We start from the raw sequence: 23,423 nt of genomic DNA, 5'->3' as shown, positions 1-23,423 counted from the left end.
CGCACTGAATATTTTAAAGCATTTCCTAGATCTTGTGTCATTCTCCCATATATACTTAGTTCACAATTATAGCCTTGGGGTTTTTTTTAAATTGTAATAACATATTTACTTAGGCCAAGGTGATTAAGACCCAAAAAATCAAAGTATAGAATACATCTAAAGTGTTTTCTTTAATAACATCTTTCTATTCCTGGTAATGGCATTTTAACTACACAAGTAAGAGATAATTAAATACATATTTTTCTTCCAAGCAGTTGTGGTCATGTTTAGAACCCTAAATTCTGTACACTTTGAAGGAGACACTGAGACCAGAGTCATTAGACATGGCATTTCCCACTCTTACGAGGTAAAAATCAGGCCAGGCCTTGGGCTTTTGGAACTCTCTGGGGGTAGAATGTCGTTTGTAAAAACACCTTTAACATGTTCCCTTTTTCTCTTAATTCAGAAACGGTATACTTCCCATAATGGGAAGAACCTATCAACTAGTCCTTTATCAAAATTGTATTCTAAAATATTTCCTTTCACCACTCAAATCTACTGTAAAGTTAAAGTTGGCTGGATTTTCTGTTTGTTTTATTTTTTCCTGTTTCATCAGGAATTCGGAGTAATAATTCTATTTCTGGATTTAAGATATTTTTACTGTGTGGGTTTAGCTCTGGGACTAAGGCTGTGCCCAGTAGACATCTGATGACTACCAGTTCAGCCTGGAACATAAAACAGTTGTTTCTACAGTTGTATTTATAGGAGTTGGATTGGGTCGTGATGCCATATTGTGTCTAGAACGCCTTTTCCTTGGAAGGTGGTGGGTCTTGAGAGATGTCAGAGGACAAGGAGATGTGAGTGCCATGCTGAAGTAGGTCATAGTCCCAGCCTCTCATCCAGTGGCTGCCGCGGTGACTTCCCACACACATTATTTTCTGGGCTGTGAGGGAGCAGGCTCTGGGACTTCTACTGTGGACCCAGAGACCTTGGGTCTCTGGCTGTCACTCGGCATGACTTGGACAAGTGTGATAGAGTGTCCGGAGGAGCGTGGTAGACTCCAGGAGCGTGCGCACAGAGCCCCCATGGAAGGAATTTGCAGGAAGATCCCTGGAGGGAACCCACAACTACATGACTTCTTGAGTGCTGCACGAGATTGGACTCTGGAGAATAGGCCAGAGCTTGGGCCACAGAGACAGAGCCCATTGGCTGGTAATCCTCATCTTCTTAGGATGGGGCCTGACAGAAGCTGACACAGATGTTCCAGCCTGGAAAAACCTGTCGCGGTGGCTGGGGCCACCACAGATGAGTCAGCCAAGGGAAGACTTGCCATGCCAGGGAAGGAAGGAATGAAGCTGCAAACGTGGCTCCCTGCCCCAACGGCTGGGGCTGGCAAGTAGAGACATGGCCAGTGGCCAGGATTTGGAAGAGGAACCACAGTCTGGGGAAGAAGCAGTAGCCTGGGGGAAAGGGCAAGCCTCTGTGTTTAGATGATGGTGCTGATTCCTCCAGAGCTGGACAAGCACAGTGCATGCCCGCTGCCTCTGTGGTGCTCTCCCCTGCCTTCCTGCTCTCTCATACGCTGATTCCCAGTTTAAAGATCAAGACCCTGGGCTCAGACATGAACTAATAACTAATGAAGTTAGTTAGTTGTCAGAGGGGCACACAGAAACTAAGCAGCAGCGCAGGGAACTGGCCCAGATCTGTCGGCCTCTGGAGCTGCCTCTTTGTCACCATGTCAGGGCTCCTCTCCATCTCTCGCAGTGAGGAGGTGTCTCTGCTGAAGACATCTTTTCTCTGACCCGTGCACCCCATGTCCCACCGTGGGACCTACTCTTGGGTGCTCACACACACCCATTGGGATCCTAGCTCCAGCTGCAAACACAAATGTCTTCAAATCCATGTGTATTTTAAATACCATGTTTATTTAGCCATTAAGGAAAAAAATTTAAGAACAAAGCATGACCTTCCTTTACAAGTTTTCTAGGAAAATAGGCTCCAGAAAAAAGCGTGTGTGTGTGTTTCCTGGGGCCTGAGGTCACCACCCACTCCAGGCTGTGAGCACAGCTCCGGGGCTGTGATCACACCAGGTCCATCCCTAGCACAAGTGGAAATAATGAGACTCTGACCACATCCCTGCCATTTGGTGTTTGGTGGTACCAAAGCAGGGCCAGAAAGGGGAGGGTGCAGAAATCCTGAGAGTATTAAGGGGAAAAGGTTGGGTGTTCCCAGATTGAAGCCCATGTGAGATGAAAAGCTACAGACGTGTAGAGATGTCAGTAGCCCAAAAACTAGAAGCAGTCAGGCAGGCACACGGTCCCCACCATCTGGTTAACCCAACACATCCCCAGTATTTTAAATCTGGAGCTAAATATACCTCCTTTCCGAAAAAGCACTCAGCTTATTAAGAACGTAGAAAAGTAGAGCTTTGCCTGTGCTTTCTGCAGAGGGTGGTATGGAGCTCCAGACCCTGACTTAGGAATTCCTAGTAAAGATGTAAGCCACTTCCTCTTTGCTATATCAGTTAGCTTTCGTTTTGTGGCAAGCTCCTAAAACTTATTGGCTTAAAACAGCAACCATTATACTTGCTTGTGATCTGTGGGTTGGCCACACAGTTCTTTTAAGTCTGGGCTGACTTTCCTGGTCCCCATCTGCTGGTGGCGTGGCCAGGCTGGAACGGTCTGGGATGGCCTTGCTCACACGTATGGTGATGGGCAGACTGGCCAAAGAGAGCCTCAGCAGGGGCTTCTTGCTTTGGCTCCGTGTGGTCTCCCATCCTTCGCCAGCTAGCTTGGGTGTCTTCCCATGGTGGTCTCAGTGTCCCAGAAGCAGCAAAGGAGGACAGGCCCCAATGCATAAGTATTTTTCAAGCCTCTGCTCAGCTAACTGTTGTCCCCATAAGACAAAGTCAATACCTTGTCCAAACTTAGAGTCCATGTGGAGGAAACTACTCAGGCTCTGGATACAGAAAGACTACAGATCCGCCATGCTATAATCCTGAAGTCTAACTCAGTAAGTAGTAGTTGTTTCCACCCCCACAGAAGACAAACAGTCTTGTGGTTCATCCTTGTGTAAAAAGGCAGTGTCGGCTAAAACCATAGGCAGAGAACTTGGTCGTCGTTCTGGTGGCCTCCCCTGCGAGTAAGTGTGGTGGATAATCCCCCAAGAGGCTGGAGGCAGGAAGTAGTTGAAGAGCCAGACGAGAAGAAAGATCCTCACCTCCCACAACCAAACACAGAGCAACCAAATGGCAGGTCTGGTCTCTGACATACTGAAGCAAAAGACACCGCTGGGCTTAGAAGTCAGAGGTGGGTGACTTCCCAGAGGCAGCAAGATTGTTTCCCATGCACTGAGGGGGACAGAGGCTGAAGACAGCACTTGAGCTGGAGAGGGAGAGGTGAGCAATAACATGTGAATCTTCAGTATTTGCCTACCTGGAGAAACCCACAAACAGGTGAAGAAACTAACTCTTCCTGTCCCCCAGGAGGAGGGAAGAAGCGGCAAAGAGACCTGAAAGAAGATGAGGAGGGAACAATGCTAGTAACAACCGTTGTCTTTGGAATGCCTGTCATATGCTGGGGATGGTACATAGACTTTTAGCCCTCACAACATCCTATGGTGATTAGCTCCAATTCACAAATGAGGAAACTGAGTCTCCAAGAGGTTAAGGAACTTGACCTGTGTTACTGAGCTCAATGTTCTGGCCTAGGTCTGTCTGCTTCCATAGGGCTGCTCCTGTCTTTTCCCCACCATGCTGCCGATGTGGTCCGCAAGAAAGCATCTTCAGGTAGCAAGGACTGCAGAGCCCTCCTAACAGAAGAGTTCTCAAAGACCCAAAAAGCCATCTCCCAGGCAGGAACACTGGAAAATATTCGTGATAAAGGAAAAGATGGCAGCCTCAGATGGTGGCATGGTGACAGAAAGGTGAGGAAGGCATAAAGAAAAACCCCAGCACTTTTTTTCGTCTGGAGTACAGAGATACCCCAAAGGAGGGACACCTGGGTGGCTCAGTTGGGTAAGCATCTGCCTTCAGCTGAGAGCATGATCCCAGGGTCCTGGGATCGAGCCCCGTCCTGGGCTCTTTGCTCAGCAGGGAGCCTACTTCTCCCTCTCCTTCTGTCACTCTTCCTGCTTGTGCTTTCTCTCTCTGTCAAATAAATAAAATTTTTAAGAAAGAGAGAGAGATACCCCAAAGGAGACATATCCTCTGAACCTCCTCTCCATTCTGTGATCCAGTCTCTACCCACACACCCCACTCAGTAAGGAGGTCGTTGATAAAGTAGAATAAATTCAATCAAGAATGACCTAGGTAATGAGAGGCTTCTGAAACCCACAGGCTATCTAACGAGGAGCTGTCAGCTATCTTCTTGTACCTAAGAAACTGGCACATACCAAGAGCTAACTTGTTCTGTGTTGATCCACAGCTTGGAGCTAGAGTCAGCGTGCAGACCTGTCAGGGAGACACCACCACAACATGGAAAAACCAACTGTAGAGGCACAGAGATCTTGTTTTCTATCTTGTCACCATGACTTCATAACCTGTGCTCTTGAGTTTTGGTTTTCTGCCTGCATATTAGAGACGCACATGTTTGCCCTGCAGAGCGTGAAAGAGGTTGTGTCAAGGACCCCGCATGGGGGCTGGTTTACACTGCGCTCTGTGAATGGAAACCTTGGGAATGATGGTTTTGAGCAGTTAGAAGTTCCTGTTTCCTGGAGAAGCAGAGCAAATGTAGAAAGCTGCCAATGGGAGGTGCGGGGGTAGCTGAGCATTATTACTCTGCCCAAGTTGGGTATGTTTTGAAAGCACTGTGGCCAGTGTTCACAAGTGAATATTGTTGCCTTCCATGCTCATCCCCTGGGGAGCTGAGCCAGGCAGTAGAGGCTGTCTAGGGTAGAGGACAGAAACTGTGACTCCGGGATGCCTGGGTGGCTTAGTTGGTTAAGCATCTGCCTTCGGCTCAGTTCATGATCCCAGGGTCCTGGGATGGAGCCCCTTGTCAGGCTCCCTGCTCAGTGGGTCCTGCTTCTGCCTCTCCTCCGAGGTCCTGTTCTTTCTCTCTCTCTCTCTCTCAAATAAATGAATAAAATCTGAAAGAAAAGGGAAGAAAGAAGGAAAAGAAAAGAAAGCAACTGTGACCTGGATTTTACTTAGGTTGTTTGGTCCCTATGGGGAGGTTTACTGTTGAACCATCAGATGAGCATTACCAAGGACACCCCTAAGGTCAGGGTGGCCCAGAGCCACCCAGGTTTAGCATTTTATATCTGGGATCGGGTTTATCAGCATCAAGGGTTCACCTTCATTGTTAGCACAGAAGGGGTGACCTACAGTGCCACTGTCTGGTGGACCCATGCTCTGTCTCAAACTGTGACCTCAGCCTCCTTGGGGGTTCAGTGTAGAAGCCATTGTCTCTCACCAAGCACAGAGTCTGCTGATCTGCTTTCAGATCTGTGTGTGTCTTTTCAAACACTTTCAACTGGAGCTTATGAGGAATTTGAATTTTGGAAACAAAACATTTTTTTGGGATCCCAAATACATGAAGTCCTGGGAGGGATATAGGGCCAGCCAGGGTGGTCAGGATGCTAGAGAGCTTGCCAGGCTAGCAAGTGCCCTCCCCAGGGCAAGGAGGGTGTCCACAGGAGAAGTCACAGGCCATCTTGGGACACTAAGGCACTGGTCCTTGCTTAGGGGTGGTGACCGAAGGGACAGAAGCAGTGAGTATTTTTGAAGGTGTGAATTTGGGATCTGTTTGTTGACAGACACTGGTGGCCAGTGTACAGGTGCCATTGTGAGGTACAAATACACTTTTGTTAGTCTTTCAGCAAATGTTCTTTATTTGTAGACAGTCTGACAAATCCCTTTAAAGGAATGCTTCTCAAACTCCCTTGCAGGGTCCTTCTGGGGTTAAGGGCTGGGAAACAAGGGACTCTAAGGCTCTGGGTCCTGCTTCATTCCATATAGATAGGCTTAAAAAAAAAAAGATGATATAAGATAGAATTCTCATACCATCCAATTCACTCAAAGTGCACAATTCAAGAGCTCTTAAAGATTTATTTATTTACTTATTTGAGAGAGTGCATGTGCACACACAAGGGGGGAAGGGGCAGACGGAAAGGAGAGAGAATACCAAGCGGACTCCACGCTGAGCTCAGAGCCTACAGTGGAACTCGATCTCACAACGCTAAGATCATGACCTGAGGCGAAATCAAGGGCCAGGCACTTACCCCACGGAGCCACCCAGGTGCCCCCCACAACAGCCTCTGGTATATGTATTCACGAATTTGGGCAGCTCCGTCCCTCACCATGTGAGCAAATGAGCTTTTGTCTGATTGTATCTGTTGGGGCTCTAAAGGTGATTGTATTTGAGGGAGGAAGAGATGCCACTACTAAAATCAGGTCTGAAATTATTGTTGTCCTCATACTGTAACAGGTTGGACCTTTTCTGAGGAGAGTGTGGTCTTCAAGTTCTGTTTCAAGCCCCAGAGAGAACCAGGAGAGAAACTTGGCTGATAGGTTACACCGTCGAGAATCCATTCAGTTTTCTCACGGAAGGGCCTCGTTCAGCATTTCTGAAAGTCCTTCTGCTCAGCTCTAACATGGTGAAAGGAAATGAGAATGGTGAGAGGAGGAGCGGTGGACACAGCAGAAATAGGGTCACCAGTGCAGATGGGAGAAGGTCTTCAGTTAGCAGATGGGGCCACTGAGTTAGAGACAGATCCCCTGGCATACTCCAGCCATCCCGAAAGGCATGGCTGTGGGACACGTGGCAGGGATTGGCATTCAGGTGAATGATGAACATTTCTAATAGACCAGAATTGTATCCGCAAAATATTCACCAGAAAACGGTGAAGGTGACGAAGTTGCTTGTCAGAATGGGCTGAGCACGAGCTGGTCTGTAAAGACTTCATTGTCTGGCACTGGATGAAGCTCCTTACATTTTTCTTTGGAAAGGTCCTGCTGGGAAGTCTCTTTCTGTGTGGATGTCAGATAAACGAAGCATTCAGGAACCGGTCTCCTCCTCTTAAGTTGAAGGGAACGTTCTCATTTGGGCAATGCCATAACCCACAATTGTTCTGCGACCAGGATACACGCTCCCCTGCTGGAGGACCAGGCTAATTGGATTATTTTCAGTTGACAAACTCAGTTTTCCACCTCGGAACACATGTTTATTGCCTCTGTTTTGTTCACAGGACGTGTTCCTGTTCGGAGGTGAAACCATGAAGAGAAAATAGAGCAAGTAATAATGCTTTTCCGCAGTCGCTTCTTGCTGCTGCTGGCCCTGGCTGCCGTGCTGGCCTTCGTGAGCCTCAGCCTGCAGTTCTGTGAGTGTCGCCTGGCGCCGCTGTGGTGGGGAGCCTTCCTTCTGAAAGAGAGGGCCCTTGTGGGGAGGAAACAAGCAGGCCCCAAAGCCTTTGTTTCTCGAATGAACAAGGCAGTTTTAAAACAACTGAGTCTTTTTATTATTGGTACTGAGAGTGGACGGTTGTACGCACAGATCCTAAAACCGCTGAGCTTTGTGCTGAGTGTCTTTTTCGGCCATAAAGAACAAGAGTGCTCACCAGACCTCCTGAAACGTTTCTGGCTTCCTCAGAGATTCCTCACTGGCCTAGTTATTCCCAGATTCTTGGATTCCCCAGGCGGAGACACCGAGCGGCCCAGCAGGAGCTGGGGTGTTCAGCCTGCTGGTCGTTCTTTGAGGATTGGTGTCTGTTTTCTGTTCAGTGAGCTATGGGGCTGCGGTCGTTGGGAGGGTAGGGGGACTAGGTACCAAACTCTGTTTCCTGGGCAGTGGGGACCATGCACAGGCTTTCTTGTGTGGTGAGGCAAGGGCAGGCCGATGAAGCCAGTCCACAGATCTCACCGCCCAGCACTTTGTCCTCCACTTGGCGCCTGTGTTCAGGTTTGGTCCCCGAGCTGCATGCCCCACTGCGCCCCCAAGAGTGGCCGTCCTCAAACACAGATCTGGCCCCGGCAGCTCCTTGGCTGTGACCTTACAGGGGTGGCCCATGGTGTCCGGGGGGAGGCTCTCTATCCTCCAGTGGTCCCTGTCTCACGCTAAATTGCTTGGCGTTCTCTACACATTTACCCTCTTCTCTGTGCCTAGATCCCACCGGCCCCTCTGCCTAGAGCGCCATCCTCCTCATGTCCCTCCCATCCTTTCCTCCACGTGAGTCACTTAGTCTTCTCCTCTAGGAACCTTCCAGAACTCCCTACCCTTCAGCCAGATCTGGTGCTTCTTTGTTGTACTTCCAGAATGCCCTAAACCCGTTCCCCTCTTCACACTAACCATGTAGTATTGTAATGTTCAGTTCTCGTGTCTCTTCCTCCCATCACACTGTTCTCCGAGAGCAGGGACCATGTTCTGTTTCCCTCCCTGTCCCGGGAACTGCACTGCCTACCACACAGTAGGGGTTTCATGACTGTTTGTTAAATGAATGAATGAATCTCCACCTGTTGTGAAAAGCAGGCTGACCCAAATTCCTTCTCCTTCCGGTGCCATATCCCCGAAGTCGAGAGTATCTGTACGACACTGGGAACTTTGGCTTTGCTGTCACCTGCCTTCCCTCCATTTTACCACCACACCCTGATGGATGGGAGGTACACAGTTGGCACCCGTCACTGCATAAAACAGCTCTGTGAGGAGGTGGCACTTCTGTCGCAGTTTGAGTGATGGAAAGAAGGGCAGGTGGCTCGGCAAGTGGGAGGTTCTGTGAGCGCTGAGGAATGTGGGAAAGACTTGGCTTTCGGAATAAGTGGTTTGAAGAGAGGAGGCTTTGAGCACGTTTCGCCTGGTACACCTCCAGTTTATGACATACTCCGTGCACACGTCTGGTACCCATGAAAGGCTGTTTCTAATACGAAAGACAATTAAAAATACTCATTTTATCCCTCTAGAATAGGAAACTAGGTCAAGAGTAGGTGGGCACAGGAAATTTAAAGATACTCCAGATGGTTAATGAACCATAAAATACGAATCCTTTCCAAAAAGTGTGTTAGGACTTTCGGTAGTTTAATAGCTCATAACTTTTCATTAAAAATTTTCCATCCTTTGGCTGGGGAGGTCGGAGGTTACAGTCAACCTTGGTTTTTTTCTTCTGTGAAGCTGACAGGATCTGAGACGTGAATGTGGGTTACTTGTGTTTGCTGCGTTTCTCTTGCATGAGGTGGTTTCCACGTCACTGAATTGGCCAGTGTGTTTTGCTTATATAACTCCTCTGAAAGTACCTTCTGTTTTAGAAGAGCCAATTTTCAGCCATACTTTTTTTTAAGGAAAATTTTGCAGGGTAAATTAGCCTGCCTGGGTTGGAGCTCTTTATTCTTGGATACGTTGGAGTTCGGAAAGCTATTAAGATATGGATGTCCTTACTGCTCTTCTGCTTCTAGGTAAACTGTAACTTTGGAACTTACCCATTTCTGTAGATGTGGAGTTTGATTGCTTTATTTATTTAATTGCATTGTGGCTTGCTGGTTATTACAGTGTAGGGCACTGCACTAATTGGTAATAAGAAAGTATACGTTTAACTAACATTTGTGTTTTCATTCTTACCCTAAAATATATGGACTTTTTTTTCATCATTTCTTTTGACTAATTTTTGAATAAATACCAGATTAGCACATGTAATTACTTCAGGTAATATACGTGAGGCGATCCAATATAACTTGGTTTTTCTCAGGCTTTAAGTAAACCGGTATAGTTCTATTTGCTTTCTGCAACGATCATATATTTTATTTTGTCCTGTTGACTTTTTCTGATGTTTTGAGTATGAGAAAGTTATGACCCGGCTTACAATTTAAAAACCAGGTTGTTTAAAGAAGCATTTCTTCTTGGTACAGAAAGTGGGTCTGTGAACCCATATATATTTATTAAGTGCATATGTGTGTCGGGCATTTTTCTACAGTGTCAGGGTGGAGGTGGAGGGAAAGGATATAAAAAAGGTTAAGATACAGTTCATAGTTTCTCAAAATATGTTTATTTTAAATGGTACTAATGACTTGCTCTAAGCTAACAGCCTTTAATGAAAATCATTCATTTTGTATTTTTAAGTCCTGCATATTTTTGAGTTTGGAAATAGAGAAACGCTGAAATACCTGGTGTTCAGATTGTAGAAGGGAACAAGTAAGACATGGCTATCTTTAGTTATTCTAGTTAAAATGTGTATGCGTGTAAAAATTACTTCTCAGATTAAGGGACTGCTTTAGGGCAACAGGACAAAGACCACCAGTATGTGAAGACTGGATTAGTTGTCGTTCTGCTTTTTCTGTTTTTTGTAATTGCCCGTTTTGCTCCTTCAATCCAGCCTTTCCTTAATTCGTATTTTGTGCTCCTTTCACCATGTTCCAACCGGCATTCCCAAAATGGCGGCGCTCAGGAGCACACAGGCTCTGGAATGACAGCCCTGGGTGTGAATGCTGCTCTGCCACTTGCCAGCTGTGTGCCCTTGGGCAAGCCAGACCTCTCTGTTTCTTCTTCTATAAAGTGGAACGAGCTGTGGCTGCTCTAGCGTTGGTGTGAGAACAGGAACCTTGTGGGAAACCCCTTGGCTTGTGGAAATACAGTCCGTGTAAACCTTGTAAGCAACAGCACAGATGCCATCACCAGCTACCGTCCTCAGAAACCAGGGCTCTTGGGGTCCCGAAGGCTGCTGAGGCTTGTGTTCCTTCAGCCACTTGTCAGGGAGGTTTCTGAAATATATCATCCTTTTATTTATATCTGATCAGAGTTCATTGGCCATGAAAGTGGTCAGTCTATACTGTGCATGTGGCTCTGTATCTGGGGGTGATATTCCTGGGCAGGGCCCCAGTTGACCAGAGCAGCTTCTGAGGAAAATACCAAAGATGGACGGGGGTTCAGATCCCCAGGCGGAAGAGGGAAGGTTACCCTCCAGCAGTGAAAACCAGGGTTGTCTTCAGTATCTGAAGAGCCCTTTCTGCAGGGGTCAGACTTGTTCTCTGTGGCCCAGGTGACTGTGGGGACACATTCCAGTAAAGCATAAGGTGGAGCATCCTAAAAGTCAGTGTTGTGCAGAGGTGGAAATCATGGCATGCAAACTCGGGAACGTTGCTCTGTGAAGGGGAGACTTTTAGGCAGGTCCTCGGGCCTGATTCCATTTGAAGTCTCTTCAAAGTCTGAGGTTTTAGGAATTTTACCTTTTCTTGTTGACCCAGTGCCGTGAGTATGTACAGCTTCGTCCTTCAGTAAATGTTCCCCGAGTTTCCATCATAGGTTAGGTCCTGGGCTGGGAGTTTAACCCCTCAAAGACCACAGGAGCTGTCTATCTTACTGGAGGAAAATCATGAGCAGACACTTGGAATACAGTGTGTGATGTGCTAGGTCAGGTAAGAGGGGATAGCATGTAAGGTGGGGGTGGGGGGGTGGAGAACTTGGCTCTAAGGAAAACCCAGACTGCCTAGATTGAATCCTTGTCCTGCCACTTAGCAGCTAGGTGGCCTCACCCATGTGAGAGGCCTCACCCTCTCCCTACCTCAGTTTACTCATCTGTAGAATGGGGATGACGATAGTCCCTATTTCACAAGTAAAGTTTAGTAAAGGATTTGGTGAGCTCCTACTTCAAGACACGCAGAACAATGTTTGGCACGTAGTGATCTCTGTAGGTGTGTTTGTTAACTAAAATACTTTAGGGATCCTTTACAGCAGGGTGATATGGGAGGAGAGAGGACAAGAAGATAATCTAGTCTGAGAATTTACGGAAGACTCCCCAGCAGTGGTAACATCTCAGCTTCGTCCTTGAGGGGTGAGTAGGAGTTGGCCATGAAGGAAAGTGGGAGAGGCATTCCTGCAGAATGACGTGGGTGTGCAGAGACAGAGTGAAAGAGAGTAGGACCCTGGTAGTCGCCTGCGCGTAGCTATTAAGGTGGACAAATGCTGGGGCCACCTCCATCTATACATTATATCCTGAAGGCTATGGGGAGCCCCTGGAAGCAGGGAACACACCAGAAGACTGATGGCTTGGAAGGACCATAGACCAGGACAATGTCTGCCACGTGTGGTCTCCTGAGCACCTTGAGGAAAGTGGTTCTGAAAACTTGTAAAGAATGCCTGCTCCACAACCAAAAAAGAGCTCATTTTGTGCCCCTCCCTACATAACCAGAATTTTGGCAGGCGTGGGGACCCAGAAATGTGCACTTTTGACATGCTCCCTGGACGAGTCTAATAAGCACAAATCCTGGGCACTCCCTGTTCAGAGGCTGCTGGGAGGGTGAAGCTGAGTGGCAACTCAGGCAGGTTTCCCTCCATAAAAGGCTGAGGAGGCACCTTGAAGGTATTGGCCCTGGAAGAAGGATCTGTGCAGCCAAAGTGGCAGGGGATGCTGTGGGACTCTGAGCCAACTGGGTGGTAGAGTGGGCCGGGGTGAAAAGAGGAGGGGAAGACCTCACCATGACACACAGGAGTCTGGCGTGGGTAGTTCAGCAGATGCCTCATTCACATAAACGTCTCATTTCCACCAGGGTGAAATACACCAAAGGCTAAAGGAAATGCCCAGAACATGGCCTGGGAGGTAACCGTGTGGGGTTGACGGCTCCCTGGGTCTGGATAAGGCCCCAGCACGTGGACAAGCCAGGTGTGGAGCAGGACAGGGGGTTGGAGGTGTCGATGAGGTATCTGAGGGCTGTCTCAGTACCGGGTCGTGCTGGAAAGTGGTTTCAGGATCTGAGCCCAAGAGAGACCCTGCTGGAGGACTTCGTGTTCACTCTTCCTGAAGCCATGACCTGGGGAGACCAGGTCTCCCAGCAGCATGTGGAAGCCACTGCAGACCAATGGTTTTATTTGGCCCAACCAGTGTTTTCACGTTTTTGTATTTATTTACCAGTGTTTTGGAACTTAGGTAGTTTCATGTAAACTTCAAGCCCCTCTTGAAAAGAACAAAACAAAAACCAGACTGTCCAGCATGCCAAGACCCATGATCCCTTCAGGGACAGTGTCTGAAGCCAGCAGCTGGGTTCTGGCCACCCCTGTTGAGGGGAGTGCAAGCTCTTCCTTTCTCCGTGGTCTCTGCTTGCTGAACCCTGTCACCTTGGGAGTCTGTGCCCCTGGTACAGGTCGGAGGAAGAAGAGGACAAGGGGAGGATGAGATCTGGGCAGACCAAGGAAGGGAGGCCATGAAGGAGGCAGAATGGCAGCAGAGAGGTGGGGCCCCAAAGGCGAGGGAAACAGGTAGGCCCTCGAGGAGCCTCAGGTTAATCAGCTCTCTGTATGTGTGTCTGTGAGTGTGTTCAGTAGGAACCCCAGCCAAACCAGCCTGTGTGTGCGTTGTGTTTATGTGGTGTGAGTGGTGGTGTTGTGGCTGTGGTGTGTGTACGTGTGTGAGTGCCGTGTGTGTTCAGTAGGTACGCATCTGAGCCAAATTAGTGTGTGAAAGTTAGTATGGGTGTGGTGTGGTGTGTGTGTATGTTCAATAGGCACCCCAGCTGAACCACCGTAGTGTGTGTGAATTGTACGTATGTGAGTGGTGGGTGTGTTTAGTGTGTATGAGTGGCAGTGTGTGTATGTGATAGGTGTGGTGCATGTGAATGGAGTATGTGAGTGGTGTGTATGTGGTACGTGTGAGTGGTGTATGAGTGGTGTGTGTGTGTGTTTAGTAGTTTCCCTGGTATCTCTCTTCCCACAGAGCTAGCATTTTCCTGCAGCCCCCACAGCCCCCCCCCTTTATATGCTGCTTTGGATCCCTTGTCCTCTGAGAAAGAGCATAACCAAGCTTTGTTAGAACAGCTTGTAAATTAGAAGAAAATCGCCTCTGAGAAAGAGAGTGAGGAGCCCCTGAAAGATGCCTGGGTGTTGTCGCATTCGCTGTGGTCGTTCAGACCTTGGCTTCAGCCTGCTCTCCATAGTTGGCTATTGGCATTGATGACTCCCACTCTCTGCAGGCGCCCTAACTCCATGGTAGGTGGCGCCAGGGATTTTGTTGAGGCACAAATTTGAATACTAACAGCCGGGAGTGGGCTCCTGGCTGCTGGGCAGGCCTGGCCCTGGCAGCCAGCCACGATGCTTTGTCACTCCTGCTCTTCATTCTGTGTCTATTTTATGGAGAAAAGCAGGTACCCCAAGAGTATGTGTGAACTGGGGATTCACAAAGATTTTAATGTTTTCATGGCAAAGGTTTGAGGATGCAGCTCTTAGAATGCCAAGGGACTTGAGTACTGTGTACTCTATTATTTGTTTTTAAAACGTTTATTTATTTTAGAGAGAGAAACAGTGCACAAGCAGGGAGAGGGGCAGAGGGAGAGAGAAACTCAAGCAGACTCCCTGCTGAGCACAGAGCCCAACGCAATGAAGCGGGGCTCTATCTCAGGACCCCGAGATCATGACATGAGCTGAAACCAAGAGTCAGATGCCCAACTGACTGAGCTACCCAGGCATCTCTGAGTACTCTATTTTAAAAGCCATGGTAAGATTCCTCCTGGGATTTTATTTTGGTGAATTGGAGTCAGAAAGAATGAGGAATTAGGGCACCTGGATGGCTCAGTCCTTAAGCGGCTGCTTTCAGCCCAGGTCATGATCCCAGGGTCCTAGGACTGAGTCCCACATCGGGCTCTGGGCTCAGCAGGGAGCCTGCTTGTCCCTATCCCACTCCCCCTGCTTGTGTTCCCTCTCTGGCTAAATAAATAAATAAATAAAATCTTTTTAAAAAATGAGGAATTAAATATGATGGCTTGCATTTTTAACCTAAGAAGTTCTGTATATAATATCCTAATCTCATCGTTATCACTTAAGTTTTACATTTAGTATTTTGTTTTTATTTCAATTATTTTCTTGGAGGTTTATTTTCTGTTTGATTTCTGAGAGGTTTTTTAAGATTTTTTTTTTTTTTTTAAAGATTTTATTTATTTGAGAGAGAGATCACAAGTAGGCAGAAAGGCAGGCAGAGAGAGAGAGGAGGAAGCAGGCTCCCCACTGAGCAGGTAGCCCAGTGTGGGGCTCGATCCCAGGACCCTGGGATCATGACCTGAGCCGAAGGCAGATACTTAACAGCTGAACCACGCAGGCACCCCTGATTTCTGAGAGTTTTAATTTTGCTTTTTCTCTGAATCCTTCCTGTCCAACTGCCCCATAGAGTTAAATAAATATCTGTGAGTGAGAAAATTCTGTAGGTGTCAAAATTAAGTGTGACAGATCAGCTTTCATCCTATGTCTTAAGTTTATGTTTTTAATTACATTGTGTGTGGGGGGGAGAGTATCATGTAGCAGGCCCTTCCATGAGCTAAAAATGGACTTTTCTAGTATCCCTTGGGGGTGGGGAGGACATTGTTTCTCTCCTCTCTCTCTTTCCCCTTCCCCTCTCTCTCCGTCCCTCCTTCTTTCCTTCCTTCCCAGTTTCTGATCTTAGGGAATTTTTCCGAAGAGGATAGAAATGTATGTTTAAAGGTATTTAGTGCAGCATTGCTTACAAGAGGCAAAAGGGGGGAAGGCAGCTGGAGCGTCCAACAGTAAGTCCTCTTGCAGCCACTATGCTCTGATTACACAGACCTATCTGTATTCACGTTGTCCATAATAGAGGAACTAAAAGTACATATGGTATTTTACATGGGAATACTCGTGTGTATGTCAGCAGTATTGGCAAGAAGGAAACCTCCCATTTTAGAGAAGAGACTATGGGGCTACTTAGTAAAACAGAATGTTAGTAAAAGTAGCCAGTGAACTCAGGGAGAGCATCTGCATATGCCAAGACTGTGTGAGGAGAGGGACAAAATAGGAGAGAAGGCGGGAGGATGTTTACATTGGATTAACCACTGTGGAGGGGAGCCAAAGACACAGTGGGAGTTTGCCCAGGTGGAGGGAATTTGCTCCAACTGCAACTTGGGCCGCCCCCCCACCAGTTGTCTTGGCAACACCTGCTCCAAGCCAGATGACATTAAAAAACAAAAAAAACAAAAAACCTGAGAAAGTCCACCTTGACCTGAGGTCAGTGGTAATCAGAGGCGGAGCCCCTGGTCTTGGGAGCGGCTCCGCCCTGAGGGAGGGTGGCCCCCGGGTTCCTGAAACTACCAGGAATGAGGTCTGGAGGGCAGAATCTGAATCTGGAATCTGAGGGAGCCTGGCTACACCCAGAGAGAGCCCTGCGACTGTCTTCACTGTCTATAGCCAATGCCTCATGCGCCCCGCAGAGTCAGGCTGCCTCCGGTCAGAAGGGACCAGGAGTCACCACAACCCATGGCCCCTCTGACCTGTCGGGCTTGGGCCACAGCATCACATCATGCCCCTGCCTGCCTCCCTCGCTGGCTTTCCTGTGTCATCTAAGGGGTGGAACCCCACTCCCCGGGCGTGTCCTCTGGGGAACCTGGAAGCCAGCCAGAGCTCTGCCTCTCCCCCATCCTAGGCATCCACCAGAAGGTGGGCTGGCCGGTCCTTCCAGGCACCTGAGGGTGAGTGCCCCTCCCTCAGCATTGTCTTTCAGTGCCGGGGGGCTTCCCGAAAGCGCACCCTCATTCCTGGCTGTCTCTTCCTGTGATCCTTTCCACAGAAGGCAGATGACCAGCCGCCTTCCTGGGCAGTTGGTTTGGTGGCTCCGTGGGGTTTAGTGCTCCCAAAAGAGAGGCTTTTGAGACCTGGAAAACTTACTTGTTTCTTTTTTTTTTTTTTTTAATACTTTATTTATTTGACAGAGAGAAATCACAACTAGGCAGAGAGGCAGGCAGAGAGAGAGGAGGAAGCAGGCTCCCTGCGGAGCAGAGAGCCGGACGTGGGGCTCGATCCTAGGACCCTGGGATCATGACCTGAGCCGAAGGCAGAGGCTTTAACCCACTGAGCCACCCAGGCGCCCCAACTTACTTGTTTCTTGAGGGGAAGGGAAATGATGCTCTTGGGCCTTAGTGACTCTCCTCAGAGCAGGGACAGAAGCACAGACACCTCGGGCAGGACATCCAGCCATACGTATGCACTAAAATATAGGCTGTGGGTTGTTCAGGGTGATAAGATTATGGGTGATTTTCACTTCTTTTTATACCTTAGTGTTGAATGACTATTTTAGGATGAACACATGTTTATGTGAGTTATAAAGCTCCCTTTTCATTTTGGGGAAAAAAAAATCTATCAAGGGTGTCAAAATCAGAAACCTATTTCCAGGCACACTGGGTTGTTCCTGTGAACCCTCAGAATGCAAATTCAGAAGCTTGTGTGTGCAGCCCTTTTTCAGGGTTGAGGAGCAGTAACTTCTGTCAGATTCCCAAAGGGGAGGCAGGGGGGATTCAGGCTATGAGTTAAGGATGGCTAAGGTTCTTTCAAGTGGTTAAGGTTCTCTACGTGGTTAAGGATGGCTGAGGTTCTCTCAATTCTTTCTGGGGGCCTGTCCTTGGATTTCTCTCTGATTTCTAGTTTCTGTAATGATTTGGAGTCCTTGGGACTTCTGTCATCTAATCCAAAGGACTCTGTTTGGGCCAGGCCAGTTATCAGTTGCTTAAGAAGACAGAGGTTTCCTGTCCCCTCTGGGAGGCCACAGCTGAGCTCAAGCTCAGGCCACCGTGGGAACCCTGGCCCTGTGCTCTGGCAGTCCTCGCACTGATGGCTCAGTGGCTGACGTCAGAGGGAGGGTCAGGCGCAGGGGAGATAAGAGCTTGGGAACAGCCCAGGGCAAAACCTCCAGCCTGTTCTGTGTGCTGAGTCCCAACCCCATGAACCATACCTCCTGTGGTTTGCTGGCTTCCTAAATGGGACCAGGCTTATAACTGGCACCAAAAGCACTAACAAGACTCTTACCTAACAGTGGTTCACCGTGAGACAGCAAGAATAAGGAATGAAGAATAGTTGAGAACAAGGAGAACAGGAAAGGTTGGTATTGTTTTGTGGCCCAAAGTGGATGGTTCAGAAAGGGTAGATTCAGCTGTTTGATCAATCTTGCCCTTGTAAAACCAAGTTTCTCAAAGTATGCAAATGTGGACTTGATTTCCACCTTGCACCCCTAGGCATGATTTCTACTCCTGCCTCTAAAAGCAAATGGCCAAAGGCAAATAACAGAATGGGTCTCCATCTGGTTTATATTTGAGAATTACTCACAGACATTTTTATATTCAGTGCAGGGCAGAGGCACAATGGACCTTTAAGACAACTCGGTGGATGGAGGGGCACTGAGGGAATTGTGGGAACTGCCTGTAGAGCAAATCATTATTCTTTGGCAGGCCAGTGAAGGAGACAGAATTCAAGAGCCTTTGGATTATTGGGGGATACTAGAACTAGGGGTATTTTAGCTTATAAAAAGGTGGCATCTTGGGGGCATCTGGTGGGCTCAGTCAGTAGAGCATGTGACTCTTGATATCAGGGTCGTGAGATCGAGCCCTCACTGGGCGTGGAGCTTAAAAAAAAAAAGGTGCCATCTTAGATAAGCTGGATGTATTTAAAGAAGTCAGAAAAGCTGCTAAAATTGGGTGTCCAGGAGGGGACAGGAGACTGGTTCATTGTGTTTCTGTGAAAGGTGTGCACACAGAGGGGCAGTATCCCTTCCAGATCCCGAGTTGAAGGGAGCACCTTCTGAGAGCCTGGAAGTAGCCAGAATAATCACTTCAAGGGGACAGACGTGCAAATAGCACTTCTTCTTTTTTCTTTTTTAAGATTTTATTTATTTATTTGACAGAGAGAGATCACAAGTAGGCAGAGAGGCAGGCAGAGAGAGAGGAGGAAGCAGGCTCCCTGCTGAGCAGAGAGTCCGATGTGGGGCTCGATCCCAGGACCCTGAGATCATGACCTGAGCCGAAGGCAGAGGCTTAACCCACTGAGCCACCCAGGCGCCCCATGCAAATAGCACTTCTTCATCTCTTACTACACAGCAGGCACAGCTCAGTGTCCCACAGGGGACATCTTGGGCCATCCACGACCCCACTCTGGTGGAGATGCCATCATCTTCATTTTATGGGGGAAGGGCATGAGGTATAGTGAGGCAGGAGGATTTTCCCAAGGTCATGCAGCTGGGAAATAACAAAGTCAGGGCTCGAACCTTTGTGACTCAGTAGCCCGCAGCTCCCTACCACGTCCCTGCATTCAGAACCATGGACAGCCATGGCAGCGCACATCACCGAGGACAGACTTTAGTGGCCCCAGAAATGACAAGTCCCAAGAGGTGACTACCGTCCGCTGGGAAGATTACCAGCCCAGCCCTGAGGGTGAGGTAGGCCCTGGAGTGAGGAACATAAAAGGCAAATGGTGGGGCCATGCCTTTGGCCCCATGAGGGTCTTGCTGGCCTGGTCAGTGACGTGACTCAGGCAGCGGAGCCAGCACTTTTGCCTGTCGTGTTTGCCTTCACCAGCACACCTGTGGATCCCCAACACCTGATTTGGATCTGCCAGGATATCAGTGTAAGGAGAGGAGGAGCTGACAACTGAACCACATAGGCCCAGGGACAGTAGGAAGTGGCCTATAGCCTCGGGTAGGGATGGCAGGAGGCCACCTCACTTCTTATGAAATTGCTGCTTCTACATGGGGAAATCTTTCTTTCCTCGAAAGGGCCCTCGTTGGCACAAGTGGCTAGACTCGGGTCCCTGTCAGTCAGTAAGGCATGGGCGGGATCTTAGAGGAGCAGCATGGCAGCCCCCCACCCGGCCACAGTGTTGGCATGGGGCGGGGGCAGGGAGTACCCCTCCAGAGAAGGAAGGGAGGGGTGGTGATCTGACCCCGGAATAGGAGCCCCACAATGTTCAGGCAAGTCAGATTTGAGGCATCTGTGAAGGACTTGCATGCAGGCTAAAGCTAGTGGAGGAAAGGCAGGTGTGCAGGTAGATGTTTGTCGTCTGTCCTTGACCAGAGCCTTGATACGGGGAGATGAGCTAGAGACCAAGGGCATGGGCTTGGAGCCCACACCTAGCAGAGGGACTCTAACTTGTCGTGTGCAAGTCAGAGCCTCCCTGGTAATGAGCTTGTAGCAGACACCTGGCTGTAGGCTCTGTGATGGCTGTTTTAATACAAGTCAGGAATGAAAATGTGCTGATAAGAAAAGTGTATCTAGACGTTATGGAAAGACACGTTTATGTCTGTATGTAGAGGAGGTATGTAACACGTGCTTACTGTAAATGTGTATGTATGTAGGGCCTGCTGATCCTGTGGGTCACTGAGCCTGTCCAAGTAACTGAGGTGGCCTGAGGCCCAAGGCCACACAGGGTCTTATGGCCCAGGGGCCTGTGCTATTAAGAAACAATCTGCTCCTTACCCAGGCCCTTGCCCGTCTTTTCTCTGTCCAGTGAAACACTTCCTCAAAAGCATGGAGCCCAGCACCTGGCTCAGAGTGGGCCTCCAGTTCAACAAGCCATGTAGGGTACCTGCCTTGTGCTGGTTGGACAGGGAATATAAAGATGAAAAAGATACAGCCCAGACTCCCTGGATGTTTGGGGTGGCCTGTTGACCAACTGTGGACAACCCTGTTTATGGGTACTGTGTTGTGAGCCAAGATGGCAGCAAGGACCAGGAGTCGGGGGGGGGGGGGGCAATGGAAGAGGGATGTTGGAGTGGGCTTCCCAGAGGAGTAACGCCAGGATCATAATGGAGTTGGCCAGATTTGGGGAACAGTGGTGGAATGAGGGTAGTTAAACACAGAAGGAGGGGTGTGGGGGAGAAATACCGTGTGGCAGTGGGGGTAGCTCCGAGCAGTTCAGGACAGTGAGAACTAAGTTGGGGGTGAGGAGGTCGGAGGGTGGATCTGGGGGAGACGTCTCGCCCCCTGGCTTCTGTGCATCAGAAGCTCCCCCAAATGTCTAGCATCTGGAGGGCCCATTGAAGGGCCCTGTATGGACGCACCCTGTGTTCTGGTGACTCAGGAGGGTGCAAACGGCATGGGGTGATCTCAGTAGCATGGGTGAGGCCGATAGGCCCAGATGCCGGGGAAGTAGTAGATGAAATCTTTCTGGACCGAAGGCCTCTGATTATCATCCAGTCTCTGTGTCTTTCAAACCACTGCTTCCTTGGGTCGCACAACCACCATCGTTCCTTCCTATTCTACTGGGCAGCTTAATAAAAATACCATTAATGGAGTAGCTTATAAACAACAGAAATTTATTTTTTTCCGTTCTGAAGACTGGGAAGTCCAGGATCCAAGCACTTGCAGATTCAGTGTCTGTGAAGACCCGCTTCTCAGAAGGCATCTTTTCTCTGTAAATTCAGATGGTAGAGGGCCAGGCAGAGGGGTTACTCTTTGGGGTCTCAGTTATGGGGATGCTAATCCCATTTGACCTAATCATCTTCCAAAGGCCTCCCCTCCCAATACTATCACATTGGGGTTTAGGGGTTCAACATGTGAATTTTAGGGGGACACATTCAGTCTAGCAGTTCCCAAGTGGTGGCCCCCATAGGCCTTACCCCATGTGCTTACGGGTAAGCTTGCAAACTTATGCCCCTATGTTCCTGCGTCACTCATAGATTCATGTGTCCTTAGCTTCACCTCTGCCTGGCCCAGACTCAAAGGAAATGTGCCCACAGGCATGGCCAAGGGGCCAGAATCTGGTACCATTTCATGAAAGAGCAGAGTTTAAGACTGAGGGTTACTACACAGCCAGAATTGCTGGGCCATATACTTTTCTCCTTCCCTTGCTCTGGCCCAAATCCCACATTGGTAAATTACCTCTGGACACCTGAGCTTGTGTTTTAGCAGTTCTGGCCATTTCCAGCTGCTGGGAAGAAAGTGGCTGTAGGGCCAACCGAAAGACTAATTTGAATTGGTGAAGGACCAGTTCTATAGCTCTGTGATGGCTGTTTTAATACAAGTAAGGAATGAAAATGTGCTGATAAGAGAAGTGTATCTAGACATTATGGAAAGACACGTTTATGTCTGTATGTAGAGGAGGTATGTAACACGTGCTTACTGTAAATGTGTACGTATGTAGATCTGTAAAACAATATAGATATTTAGGGGAAAAACAATAAAAATACTTGTTCATACCCTGTTCCACCCATTCCCCAAAGGAAACCACTGCTGCATTATAATGGATGTCCTTATAGACATTTTTCTATGCACTTACATAATAAACTGATGCCTATATATTCGTATATTTATAGTTTTTTTTCCTTATCCAGTAACTTGGCATTTTCACCTCGTTTCATTTATCTTTGATTCTTTTCCATTCTCTTTAACTGTAGCAGAATATTCCCAATATGGATGTAACGTTCTGTTCTGTTAACAAGGGATATTTAGTCGTTGCCCTTTTTCCGTTATTACAAACAGCCCTACAGAGAATCTCCTTGGCCACACAGCTTTGTGATTGGGATTGATGTCCGATGAGTAAATTCCAAAATGTGGAGAATGGGATCAGGGATAAGGCACTATAACATTTAATAGATACTGCCAAATATTTACGGACGGTTTCTATTTCCACTCTTACCTGTGGTGTGGAAGTGGGTTTTCACACCCTTGTCAGTACTGTTATTATTATTAAAACATGATATTCTGGGGCGCCTGGGTGGCTCAGTGGGTTTGGCCTCTGCCTTCGGCTCAGGTCATGATCTCAGGGTCCTGGGATCGAGCCCCACATTGGGCTCTCTGCTCAGCGGGGAGCCTGCTTTCCCCTCTCTCTCTGCCTGCCTCTCTGCCTACTTGTGATCTCTGTCTGTCAAATAAGCAAATAAAATCTTAAAAAAAAAAAAAACACCTAATTTAAAAAAAAAAAACAAAAAAAACCCATGATATTCTAGTCTGACAGGTGGGATCAGAGACTGCATTTAAGTATGAATAATGTTGGATATCTTTTTGTATGTTCATTGCCACTGGCATTTGTTTTTCTGTAATCAGCCTGCTCATATCCCCTGTCGATTTTTTAGTTGTAGGATCCCATATGTATTTTGGATATTAATAATTTGTCTGTTATGTAGGTTGCAAATATTTTCCTTTCAGTGAGTGGATTGTTTGTCTTTTACCTTTTTTTATGACATCTGTTTGCCCAAGAGAAGTCTTAAGTACTTATTTGGAAAAATCTGTAGAAGGAATTAGGGAATTTAAATGGATTTAAACTGGTGGTTGGGCCCTGTTTTAGCTGTTGTTCAAATGTATGTATGTATAGTCTGGTGATTAATAAATCTTTTAGAAATGAAGTGATACATGGGCACAACTATTTCTGTACATTTCCTCAGCTGGTGGATACTAAAAATACAACTATCATTGTGTAGAGAGTTCCAGAAAATCTGTGATGCTGCAAAGAGGTCCCCCATACATGGAAAAGTTGGGGACCATAGACCTAGAAGATGGACTTACATCTGCTTATAAGTAATTGATAAAGTCTATTAGTCAGGACTCATTTGGTTGAAAGTAACTAAAGCCCAATTCAAACTAGCTTAAGCAACAAGGGTTATGTACGATGTATATAACTGGGACATCTAAGAGAGGTCTGGCTTCAACCACATCTGAACCCAAGGTCTCCAAGAATAGATGTCCTCAGCTCGCTCTCTCTCTGATTAAGTCTCTGCATGTCTTGGTCTGCCTTGTCTCTACTCAGCATCATTTTCTCCCACTGCAGACAGAGGCT

At 47.9% G+C, this 23,423-nt stretch overlaps 1 protein-coding gene across 7 annotated transcripts in view; it reads left to right on the top strand.

The window, feature by feature from the left end:
* Nucleotides 1-23,423, top strand: part of PXYLP1 (2-phosphoxylose phosphatase 1) — a 72,622-nt gene that overhangs the window by 29,331 nt on the left and 19,868 nt on the right. For 5 of the 7 annotated variants that reach the window (XM_046004031.1, XM_046004029.1, XM_046004027.1 and 2 more), the window contains one exon: nt 7,168-7,299. The exons of 1 other annotated variant lie outside the window; for it this stretch is intronic. In XM_046004031.1, coding sequence (XP_045859987.1) covers nt 7,221-7,299 — 79 coding nt within the window. In that variant the 5' untranslated portion in view covers nt 7,168-7,220. Of the gene's footprint in view, nt 1-7,167; nt 7,300-9,293; nt 9,362-23,423 lie in introns of those variants that run through there. One more of the 7 variants, XM_046004032.1, reaches the window with a different exon arrangement.

Source organism: Meles meles, chromosome 4 (genome assembly GCF_922984935.1).
Source record: "Meles meles chromosome 4, mMelMel3.1 paternal haplotype, whole genome shotgun sequence".
Classification (NCBI taxonomy): Eukaryota; Metazoa; Chordata; class Mammalia; order Carnivora; family Mustelidae; genus Meles; species Meles meles.
This window is presented reverse-complemented; position numbering and strand designations above follow the sequence as displayed.